The 12,885-nt window shown below is 37.2% G+C and overlaps 1 protein-coding gene across 2 annotated transcripts in view; it reads left to right on the top strand.

The window, feature by feature from the left end:
- The window catches only part of PSMD1 (proteasome 26S subunit, non-ATPase 1), a 105,681-nt gene that overhangs the window by 75,972 nt on the left and 16,824 nt on the right, over positions 1-12,885 (top strand). For both annotated transcript variants that reach the window (XM_060151879.1, XM_060151880.1), the window contains 2 exons: positions 6,052-6,154; positions 11,682-11,851. In XM_060151879.1, the coding sequence (XP_060007862.1) occupies positions 6,052-6,154; positions 11,682-11,851 (273 nt within the window). The remainder of the gene's footprint in view (positions 1-6,051; positions 6,155-11,681; positions 11,852-12,885) is intronic.

Here is a 12,885-nt window from a genome sequence, read left to right as displayed (position 1 = left end):
AATTCTTAATTTAAAGTTAGGGCATTTAACAACCTTGTATAATTCTGCTCCTATATAAGAAACAGTCAAAGAAATTGACAACAGAAAAAGCCACTGGTATACTGTCTTCTGCCTCATTAAGCAGATTCATTTTTAGCAAAGTATCAATAGATAGACTGGGGAGGAGGAGAAAAAAAATTTCAGAACTCATTGATTATTCTGTGGAGCTTTAATAGATTTCCTTTTCTGAGCAGTTGCTATCATTTTTGTTGTTGTCCTTTTTTTTTTTTTTTTTTATCCAGTCCTACTCTCTCCTAAAATCACTTTTAAGACTTATAAAAATTGGATTATTGCAAAAATAGAATCAAACTTCTCATCCTCTTTTAATAATACATTATTTAATATATTGTATCTTCTAGAATATAAACATCTTTTCAAGCAGACCACATTTCTTTTTGGTTTTTGTTTTTAAATAGAGCAGTTATGAGTAGCTTTTGCATCTTTTATTTCTGCTTTTGATCTTCTGTTGAGCTTTATCAGCTGGAGGTTATCCAACTGAGTAATGTCATTAAAGAGGGAAGTTTGACCATGGAATGCACGTCCCCTAACAGTAATATATAGATATTTATTCACTTTGACCTCGCATGTTGCTTTCTTGTTATGTGTATTGTGAACATGACAAATGTTTTGCCATCTTCCCATCCTCTGCTATAGGATTTCATTGATTTTATAACCATAAGCTCTGTACCAACAATGGCAGAGTACTTTGTAATGGGGGTGGGGTTAGGTTAGGGTAGGCTGTATAGTTTCAAAAACCTTTCAACTATTTATTCTAATAAATAAAACTTTTTCATATCTAGAAAATGTAAAAAATACAGCAGTTTAAATAATTAGTATTTTGTAATCATTCCATAAATTTTGTTGAATGAAGTCTTAGCTGATGTGAATATGTGGTGTACACTTGCGTCTTCACATTGTATCAGAATCTTGGGTATTGATAAGAATGTTAAAATGCAGTTATAGCTGGTAGGCTGTGCCATTAATATAAACTCAATGGGGAAAGTTAAATGTGTACCCCAGTGACTACAAAAGCAAAAGTGTATACAACAGATGTTCTTTCTGGAAACACTATCCCTTAGAATAAAATTGTTACTCACTTCATGAATCCTTAAACTTTAAGTTCTGTTTCATCGTTTTCTGCTCTTAAGCATGTGATCAAGAGCTTTGTAGGCTATATATAGTTTATATCTCTCTCTTACCTGATAATTGCGAAGAAGGCAACATTGATATTCTGGGAATTCCCTGGCGGTCCAGTGGTTGGGACTTCGTACTTCCACTGCAGGGGGCATGGGTTCAGTCCCTGCTCCGGGAACTAAGATCCTGCAAGCCATGTGGCGTGGCCAAAATTTAAAAAATTGATATTCTTTTGGGGTGGCATGTGATATTGCTGAAAAGAAAAAGCTGTTAACAAGCTTGAAGAGAAGTAAGTTCTCAAGGCTACAGAGTCCCAGTCACAAGGTTACAAACCAGTCCATGAAAATGCCTTGAAATCAAAGATCAAGTGTTAATTTCATCAAGACTATAACCCCCTCCTCAAAGGAATACAGAAGGGACATTTCTCAGATATTTTGTGAGATTTTTAATGGAAATTTCCAAAGGAAATGTTTTTTATGCAGTCATGATCTACCTCACATCCTTTTACAGAATGCTGTCTAAACACTAAGCTCTACACATTGTGGTCTTAGCTTAACTAACTCCAGTACATCTTTGCTTTTCTTCTGCCAGTTTCTTGCTCACTCACTCTCACAAACATAGACCCCAGAACATACATACACCCTTGGGTGATTACAAACCCAATTTAGAAGGCTCTTAGACCAGAGGTTCAGAACCATTTAACTAGAATACTGTTCTTTTATGGGTCCTTGGAGTTATTTTGTCTCCAGAACCCAACTCTTTATGAAGGATCTATCTTCTGTTTTTCTTATTAAGTGAACTCCACTGTTAGCAGTTATTTGAACATGTATATAACAAGTATCATATATAGAATCAGATAAAAATATTAAAGTGTAAGAATGGGATCCTGTGCTCCTCCTTGCCTAATATCATCTAGCCTGAGGCCTATTACAAGGAAGCTTCTCCCACCACTGGCATGTACCCTTTTTGGAAGTAGGATCATATTTGGCCAAGTTTGATCAGCTTTTGCAGTTTTAAAATAAATCAGCATGAACGTTTATATTATAAGGTTTTATTTTACAGCATAACACATTTTTAAATAGTAATTTGTATTACCATACTGTTGCCTTAAGTAAGACAGGGATTTGGACCCTAAAAGTGTTGGTGATAATATAAAGAAAAGGCACAACCAACTACCATGAACAAAATAATACTAATAAGATTAAGGAGGGAGCTGAAAACATCACTTGGGATATTGATAGTGGGAAAATCATGATAGCATTGCCAGGAATCTTGAAAAAGAATAAAGATAATTTTCACATTAGGCATGTTAAGTTTGAGATTATAGCAAGTCAGTTGGATTTAAGATGAGAGCATAGGAAAAAAAACAGAACTAAAGAAAGAGATGGGAGCTAGCCCAGATAAATTATATAAGTTCATGGCCTTTATCTGCAATTCTAATTTACAGAAAGGTCTGAAAACTAAGAGTTTTGTCTGTCTTTAAGGACTCGTTTGGCTGTAAAATCTGAGCCAGTATGAACTCATTTATAGCCTTTATCCCATTTAGTAAACATTCATTTTGCTGCTTCAGAAATATTAATTTGGTTGATTATGGGATATTACCCCCACGCTCCACTGAGCATATTGCATAACTTATGGTGTGTGCACCATGTCACCTTTCTAAATTCTGAATTCCAAAATTCTTCGGGCCTCAGTGAGTTCATGGAAGGAATTATATACCTAGTTGAAATCATAAGAGCTAATGTAATGTCATAGAAAGAGAAGAGGGGAAAAAAAACCTCTAAAACTGATCCCTGATGTACAGCTTCATTTCTATATCCAGGAAAACAGGAAAAAAAAAAAAAAACAGGAAGAGACACACCTAGGTGATAAGTAACCACAGAAAAGACGTTTATGGAACTTTATGCCCTTCTCCCATCCTTTATTTTTCTCGCTGACATAGAAGTATGGGTTTTGTTTTTTTCCAACAGTATAAGGTGTACAGAGTTAAAAACATGATGAGTGTTTTAAATGCAGGATTTGGAGAAGGTAGATTTTAGATAATCAGGCACAGCAGAAGGCATGGGTCACGGCATTGTCTGAAATTTAATTGTCTTTTCTGTGAGATTATCATAATATAAAATGGGAAATTAATATGATTTTCTTCTACAAATTCTAATTTGTTTTATGTGGGGGCCATACTATTCATAGCGATGAAATTGAGTCAGAAAATCATGATCCTTAGCCATGACTGCAATTAATTGTTTGTAATCACAAGCAAGCCAGTCATTTTACCTATCTTGGTTCCATTTTTCACATCTGTAAATTAGGCAGAGTAGACCAGATGGGCTCAAAGTCGCCTTCCAAATAAGATACTATCCTAACCTAATATAATAATTCTTTATGAAGAATCGTAATAATGAAAATTAAGTTACTGCTGCATAAGTAATAAAATGTGAGGAAAAATTTTTAAGTGATGAACAAAAACTAGCTTTTTTAAAGTACTAGTCTACTTAATATTGATTGGATAAACCCGTTATGTATTTGCATTGATTTTTTTTATTCCATCTTTTAGTTTCACCAAATGTTCTGTTGTTTGGGATGTGGTTTTATATTTAAGTTCTTCCTTATAATGTACATACAGTGCTTTGTCCAGCGTTTCTTTTTGTAAGTTCATGTAAACTTAGCACATAAAATTTCCATCCTATATAAGGTAATATAAGTGTTCATGTAAAATAAGTTAAGAATCAAAGGAATTTGACTTGTTGAACCAGAGTAAAATCATCAAACCTTAGGATTTTTAAAACTAGAAGGGAATTTTGTGATGATCTCATCGTGCAGGGTTTTATAGTTAGAGAAAGTAAGATGTAAAGAAGTGAGTGGATTGCTAATGGTCATATGCTGGGTAGTGGCAGAGTTAGTTCATTGTTTTCGCTATCACATTCTGTCGTTGCCTATGAATAAATAAGTGAGAACCATTTTAAGGAATATCATTTTGATAGCAGTATTTAGGTTGCAGAGAGGGTAGTCATGGAGGACTGGTAGGACTCTGCTCTGATATGGTAAGACAGCCATGCTTACTGAATCATAAAATGCCTTTTGCACATTACTTTTACACATTACTTTACATATGTATTACTTCATATAGTCCTTACAGCAGCCGAAGAAACTGAGACTCAGAAAAGCCAAGTAACTTACCCAAACAGCTTATTAGAGCAGAGGTGTTTATAAGCCAGTGTTGTCTGACCCTATGTTACTCTGCGCTGTATCACAGTGTGGCCTCCCCGACCAAGATAAATGAAAAGGGTAAGAGATTCTGAAAGAATATGTAATGCAGATAAAATCATTATATTGGGAAACTCAAATTCAATATTTTCTGCCTTTGGCAGATTTGGGGAGCTCTGGTGATCATGTGCTTCTTGAACAAGCCGACTCCTTTCTGGGTGCTTACCATTTGAAAAGCACTTGGTGGGAAAATAGAGAAGTGTAAGACATGGAGGAAGCATAAAATATTTCCCTTATTGTCACCCCAAAATCAGATATTTTGATGAGAACATATATTTTATAAATATTATTTTCTAATTATAAAAGCAATATATGTTAATTTTAGAAAATAATAAAGAAGCGAACAAAAATTACCAGTAATCCCTCCCTGAATGAGTCAGCATATATTCCATTTTGCTGTGTTCTTTTTTTTTAAGATTTTTTTTTTCCCTTTTTGTTTTTAATTAATTTTATTTTTGGCTGCATTGGGTCTTCATTGCTGCGCGCGGGCTTTCTCTAGTTGCGAGTGGGGGCTACTCTTCCTTGGCGTGCACAGGCTTCTCACTGCGGTGGCTTCTCGTTGCGGAGCACGGGCTCTAGAGTGCAGGCTCAGTAGTTGTGGCTCGCAAGCTCTAGAGCACAGGCTCAGTAGTTGAGATACACAGGCTTAGTTGCTCCACGGCATGCGGGATCTTCGTGGACCAGGGAGCCAACCCGTGTCCCCTGCATTGGCAGGCGGATTCTTAACCACTGCGCCACCAGGGAAGTCCCTTGATGTATTCTTTTGGTAAGAGTAATTATTGTGATGTGTCCTCTGAAAATTGATGTGTAAGCATAATGAAAATCTTTATTGTATATGTGAATATAAATCCAAAATATGCCTCACACAGCTGCAGTGAAAGGTAGTTTGTTGTAAGGTAGAATTGAAGGACTGTGCCGATTAGGAAATCTGTAGGTTGATGGTGAGCAGAAGAGGTGTAATTCAGAGTTCACTGAAAGCCTTAGTGTTCACTTGAACTGTTTAAGCCTGCTGACTAACAGTGGTACAATATGAAATCACACTCAGCATTCCCCTGAGTCTGAATCATCCACTGTGGAATGAGGATTGAGAACAGAGCTGGTGCTCCCATACCAGAAAAGTCATGACATCCATGATTTCAACCATGGGACTGTTCTGCCTTCAAATCCGGTCCAGAACCCTCTCTTTTTTTTTTTTTTAAATAAATTTATTTATTTATTTTTGGTTGTGTTGGGTCTTCGTTTCTGTGCGAGGGCTTTCTCTAGTTGCGCAAGCGGGGGCCACTCATCATCGCGGTGTGCGGGCCTCTCACTATTGCAGCCTCTCCTGTTGTGGAGCACAGGCTCTAGGTGCGCAGGCCCAGTAGTTGTGGCTCACGTGCTTAGTTGCTCCGTGGCATGTGGGATCTTCCCAGACCAGGGCTCGAACCCGTGTCCCCTGCATTGGCAGGCAGATTCTCAAACACTGCGCCATCAGGGAAGCCCAGAACGCTCTCTTTTTGAATGTTGTGAATCAGAACTCAGGTTTCATTGCCATTTGAGCAGTCTATTCCCCGCTCGAAAATGACACAGCAAGTGAATAGAACTAGACTATAATTGTTTTTCTTGTTCCTTCAGGTGAATCAGTTCAGACAGCTGTATTCGAAAGTCATCAATGATAAACACGATGATGTCATGGCCAAGTTTGGCGCTATTCTGGCCCAGGGCATACTGGATGCAGGTAAATGTTTTTAAATCTTCCATATTAATTTGTCTGTTTAAACTAAATCTAATGAAATATATGTTCTAACTATATGACAATGTAGAAATGGAGTCTGGGACAAATTACTCCTGGAGAAAATTTGGAGCCTGTAGTTCATAGAAATAATTTAGTAGAGTTAAGACTGCAGACTATTACGGTTTGAATCCCAGTCCCTTTACAGTACTAGCTATATTTCCCCTCTTTATGTCTGTTTTCTTGTTTCGTAAGGTCTACCTCATAGTGTTGGTGGATTAAAAATACATGTAAAGCAACTAAAACAGTCCCAGTCACTTAGTAAAGTGCTCAGTGAGTGTTGGCTGATTTCTTTTCCTTTAATTTTCTTAATATATATCAGTTTTAAACAGTTTGACATTGGAATTTTTTTGAGGAAAAAATTAGGTTTTAGACAAACTCTAGCAGCTAAATCATCCTAAAATAAGATACATGGAATATTTGCCTAGTAAATGCATAGCACACTGTACCAACTGGCTCCTGACTTCACATTCTTCACCACTACACTATGGTTTATTTAGAAAGAGATGGGCTACCCTTTCAAGATAGAATGGTGGGGCTTCCCTGGTGGCGGAGTGGTTGAGAGTCCGCCTGCCGATGCAGGGGACACGGGTTCGTGCCCCGGTCCGGGAAGATCCCACATGCCGCGGAGCGGCTGGGCCCGTGAGCCATGGCCGCTGAGCCTGTGCTCCGCAATGGGAGAGGCCACAACAGTGAGAGGCCCGCGTAACGCAAAAAGAAAAAAAAAAAAGATAGAATGGTGTGCTTTAGTACCTTGGACTTGGGGTTCATTCAGCCTATTCTTTAACTGTTATTACTGGTGATATCTCACTCAGTAGGGTAGAAGGGAGGAAGCATAACTATTTCATTCAAGTGTGAGATTCTTTTTCTAACTGTACCCTAGGCATGTAGAATATAATCTTTTTCATTAATCTTTGCTAATTTGGAAGGTAAAACGATGGTATCTCAAGGTTTTCATAGTAATTCTATTACTAGATGAGCTTTTCTAAAACTTGTTGGTTATCTTAATTTCTTCTAATAAAAACACTGTTAGCCATATTTATTGCAAATATTCTTTTACTGGTCAACTAGAAATGTGTTTATATTTCTAGTGAAGGAAATCAGAGAAAGAAGCTGAAGTTTTTGATATTGTAAGTTTTTTTTGTTAACCTTGTCAGGTTTTGTACTTAGAGTATTTTTAGTCATATTAAGATTTTCAGCATCCTTATTTTTTAATTTTAGGTAATCTCCCTTATATATAAGGCTTTTTAAAAAAATCTGTCTCCTTTCTAATTTGATTATATTATCTTTTTCTTAATTAGATTTGCTAGAGATTTCTCTTTTTGTTTATATGCTATTGCTAATCTTTTTTTCCCCTAAATTCTTTATTTTTGCTTGACTCTTATTTGCTTTTTCGTTCTTAGAATGTTGGTGCTGTTTTCTAAATTTTTTTAAATTAATTAATTTATTTATTTTGGCTAAGCTGGGTCTTAGTTGCAGCACGCAGGATCTTCGTTGCAGCATGTGGGATCTTTAGTTGTGGCATGCGAACTCTTAGTTGTGGCATGCATGTGGGATCTAGTTCCCTGACCAGGGATCAAACCCGGGCCCCCTGCATTGGGAGCGTGGAGTCTTAGCCACTGGACCACCAGGGAAGTCCTTGTTTTCTAAATTTTTGAGGCAAATACCCTTCTCTTTTAATCCATTTGTCTAGTAAAGTTTGTTCTGTTTTAATTTTCCAAGAAGTTGAGAGTTTTCTGCTTAAATTTTTAGTGTTTAACGTACAATTTATATTTTTCTCTCTTTTTAATTTAAAGATAGTTCGTTGCAGCTGTATATAAATAAGGACAGTATTCTATAGATACTTTAGATGAAGTAAACCATTTCAGTTCTTGATGGTATTCTCTCCCATGTATAAATGATACAGACACTGACATGCCATAGTTTCTCCTTTCTCATTCTTTGCCACCTTCCAAAATTTTTATGTTTACATTGTCATAGCTCGTAACATTTACATACTCTTGTGAAATCATAATTCTCACAGTTTAGTCTTAGTTTCTTATTTAAAGGGATTCAGTGCTCACCACCATTTCTTTTATTGCTGTTTCTTTTTCCAAGGTATCTATACTGAGACTTAACCCTTAACTGACTGGATTTTGTCAGTGTCTAGTTTACATTCGGGTTCACTCTCTATGGGTTTTGATAGATGCGTAATGATATGTATCCACCTTTACAGTATCATACAGAATACTTTCACTGCCTTAAAAATCCTCTGTGCTCTACATTTGCATCCCTCCCTCCCTCCCCACCCCCGCACCCCCAGTCCCTGGGCAACCACTGATCTTTCTGCTGTCTCTATAGCTTTAGTTTTTCCTTTTCCAGAATGTTATATAGTTGGAATCATACAGTATGTAACCTTTTCAGATTGGCTACTTTTGGTAACTGGTTTTTAAATAGGATTTAGAAGTAACATTTTACTAATCCATAATCTTTTATGTTTTCTTTTAGCTGCTAGTTTTTGAAGTTTGTGGTTTTAGGCTTCAACCCTTTACTTATTCTTTAGTACTACTAAATTAGAGTCATTTGTTACGAAATTGGGGAGAGAATAATTCTTTGTTTTAGCTTTATTCTGCCATCTTTACTAGAAGTCCTCTCTCTGGTTTCCCCTCCTTCCTCTTTGAGCCCTTCGCTCCTTCCATCTTTTTTTGGGGGAGTGTCTGTTTGATCTGTGGTGAACCAATCAAGTTTTGATGCTTCTTTCCATTTCTCTTTTTAGTGTCATTAAGTACATGAAAGTCGTGTACTGCCATATTTGCTATTAGGAGCATAAGATTATTTTCTTACCCTTTTTCAGTTTGCTAATATCCTTTCTTCCTGGAAAACATTTCTGCAACTGCATTAGAAAAAATTTTAGTCCTGTAATTTCTCTCTCAGAAGTGAATGGTAGTAGAGAAAATCTGGAGAGGGCAACTTCAAAGGAGTGAGTAAAGTTTATGAGAACTCACTCAATGATTTGGTTTCTTCAAGGAGAAAAGCTGAAGATTAAGAAAGTTTATGGTGAAGTTTGTAAAACTGTGCAAACACTATCAACAGAATAAACTTGCCCTTGTTTCATATTAAATCTCAAACTATTAGAACTAAAGGCTAGTTTAGTTTCTAAGTCTGAAGAAGATAGGTTTCATTGAAATAAAAGAAAATTCAGCTTCAAAACTTAGATCAAATATCACATTCTCTAGGAAGCCTTTCCCCCCTCTTCTACTGTATTCAGCCTCCACCATGTAGGTGGGCCTAGTACCCAGTTATACCTAACATAATACTTTTGTGCCTTATTTTAATTATCTAATTATCTGTCTTCACTAGATTGGAGGCTCCTTGGAATCTTTTTCAGTATTTCAAAATTTTTAATATATTGTAAGCATTCTGTGAATGTAGGGTTTAGAATAGGGAAGAATATAAGTAGACAGTAAAAGTATAACTCATTCCTGTTGGAAAAACACAATTAAAGTATACCTGATTTATTTCTAGGTAAAATCTTAAATGAAATATCTGTAGAGGGAGTATTAAGAAAATCTAGGTTATTTGGTTGAACAGTAGAACGCTGATTCTTATAAAAACTGCTTTTTGGCTTAGTAAAGTTAGTACTCACTTCCTAACTCCAAGCAAAACATGAAGGCAGGACTTCCCTGGTGGCGCAGTGGTTAAGAATCGGCCCGCCAATGCAGGGGACACGGGTTCAAGCCCTGGTCCGGGGAAATCCCACATGCCACAGAGCAACTAAACCCGTGAGCCACAACTACTGAGCCCACGTGTGACAACTGCTGAAGCCCATGCACCTAGAGCCCGTGCTCCGCAACACGAGAAGCCACCGCAATGAGAAGCCTGCACACCACAACAAAGAGTAGCCCCCACTCACCGCAACTAGAGAAAGCCTTTGCATAGCAACAAAGACCCAACACAGCCATAAATAAATACATAAAAAACATGAAGGTGTCTGTGTGATACTGAGATGAAGAGAAGTGAAATGTGAGCAATGGAAATCCAGAATTGGAATTCATATTAGGATGGTGACTAGGCACAAACAAGCCTTATTTTTATGGGCTATATTATATAAACTAAAAGATTCGTGTCTCAAAGTTCTGGGGTCCAACACTAACACTGTTACTGTAGGCCAGAGGCTGCAACACAACAGGCCATGGGCCATACCTGCCTTAAATACGTTTTTGCCTGCCTAGCAAAATTTGCAAAATTTTGTCCGAAATCCAGATTCAAGTGTACTCTTAAAAACAAAATTACATAGTGACCCTGGATCTAACACCCCTAGTAACATGTCCTCTTTAAATATGACACGAACTTTTTTTGTTTTTTTTTTTGCAACACACGGGCCTCTCACCGTTGTGGCCTCTTCCGTTGCAGAGCACAGGCTCCCAACGTGCAGGCTCAGCAGCCATGGCTCACGGGCCCAGCCGCTCCACGGCATGTGGGATCTTCCCAGACCGGGGCACAAACCGGTGTCCCCTGCATCGGCAGGCGGACTCTCAACCACTGCGCCACCAGGGAAGCCCGACATGAACTTTTCAGTTTGCTTCAATTCACACTGCTTTCAGTCCAACTTTTCTCATTTGTTTACCTGACCAGTTCCTAAAGACATTCAAGTTTGCAACCCCTAAAGCCTCCTAGAATCTCAGCCTTATGAGGTCCCAGTAGAGATCTTAGCTAACTGATACTTGGATCTTAGTTCTTGTTCACTAGCTTTCAAACTGTGTTTCTCTGCACTCCCTCAAGGGAAAGTCTAGGGGACGTGGAAAGAGGTAGATTTACAGGTCAGATTCAAGCCCCAAATCTCTTCTGATTTAACAGAATTAGCTCTGATTTCATTGTTTTACATATTGTGCTTCCTCAAAAAATTTTTTCAGTTGAATCAAGGATTGGATATTAAAATTTTTCTTTCGTTAGTGGTAGTGCTCTAGTTCAAATGCTCAAGTTCAAACTCTCATTTTGCCAATGGGAAAAAAAACTTTTAGAGGTAAAGTGATTTGTCCAAGATCACAAGGCTAGTTAATCTTGGAGCTGCCTGCATTCAGACATGACTAAAGCAGAAAGAATAAAAATAAGCAAACAGTATTTACCTCTTGTCTCTTTGCCACTGTTTACAAATATGATATGTACTAAAATTTTACTTTTTGTTTGCACATTAAAAGCCAATGTACAATATAGATTAATATTTAATTAAGCATACACGTTCTGATATCCTTCAGGCTTAGTTTTTGAAAAATGCCTATCTATATAGAAAGAAGTTCTAAATTACCCTTAGTCCAGTATTTCCAATTTTGGACACCCTAGATAGCTCATTGGCTAACTAATTCCAGTGACTTCATATTAGATTTTAGAACTATACTCTCAAAATAATCACCAAATTTTTCCCTAGTGTAGTACTTAGAAATCTTTATTATTGCTCAACTAGATTCATGTTTATGATTTCTCTCCTTTTCTACAGGTGGACATAATGTCACAATCTCCTTGCAGTCCAGAACTGGGCACACCCATATGCCTTCTGTGGTTGGCGTCCTTGTCTTTACCCAGTTCTGGTTCTGGTTTCCTCTTTCACACTTCCTGTCATTGGCTTATACCCCTACCTGTGTCATTGGCCTTAACAAGGACTTAAAGGTATGTTTGTGAGACCTCAGTTTTATATTGTATCTTCACCATATCCTATTTGCCACCCACTCACGAGGATTTTCATAAAATCTTAAAGATTAGTTGGCATCTTATTAATAAAGTATTTTCCCTTCAGACTGAATCATCACCTTATTGAGAGGAGTGTGTTGGTGGAAGTTTTGAAAATGAAGTCTTTTTACTAACTGCGTAACCTTGGGTAAATCAATTGAGAGGGATTGGTAAGAGGGGGGCAAAATATAAAAATATGCAAAGGATTTATAATCACTGATGAATTTTATTTAATATTGAAGGTCTGTGAGAGCTGTTGTAGGATTTCATGCAGATAAATGAGATTTGCATTTTAGAAACATTCTGATATCAGTGGAAATTTGTTACAATGCTATTGCAATAATCTGGGCGAGGAAGACCTAAACTAAATCTTATTAAGGAAGGAAGGTTTGAGACAGGGGTATGTTTCAGTGTTCTGTGATGCTAGAGCATTTGATGGAAGAGAGGATTGTTGCTAAAGGGAAAACAAGATAGGAGGATGTCCGTTTGGTAGTGGCAGAAAGCAAGACCAGCAGTGAGGAGCCAGGGACACTGACAGAAAACTAGTCACTTAAGTCAAAGACTTAAGGTGATACATTCCCTGTCATCACACTATCCTTTTTTTTTTTTTTTAAAATGAGATTTTTGCTTATGTCTTTTTTCTCAGTCCTATGGCCTGATGAATCACTTTCTTGGTCTTGCATCCTCTCAGAGGCTTTTTGATCTTTAAATAACTCTTACATTTGGTCATCGCCATTGTTAAAACATTCTGTTAAGTTTTCAGAGTGGAAAAATTTTAGGCCAAAAAATGGCTGGTAAAGATTGAGTATTTCATTGAATTGATTTTTTTCAGTATAACTGTATAGCCAATTAAGTATCCTCTAAGTGTTTCAGTATTAAACTACTCACATTTGTAAATATCGAGCAGTTTTATCTCTCAGAGCAAGAATCTTTTGTTTTCCCAATCCCTAACATTTAACATTGTGGTTAAACAT

Source organism: Lagenorhynchus albirostris, chromosome 6 (assembly GCF_949774975.1).
Source record: "Lagenorhynchus albirostris chromosome 6, mLagAlb1.1, whole genome shotgun sequence".
NCBI classification, from domain to species: domain Eukaryota; kingdom Metazoa; phylum Chordata; class Mammalia; order Artiodactyla; family Delphinidae; genus Lagenorhynchus; species Lagenorhynchus albirostris.
Note: the sequence above shows the minus strand (reverse complement) of the source record. Positions and strands in the feature narration are given on the sequence as shown.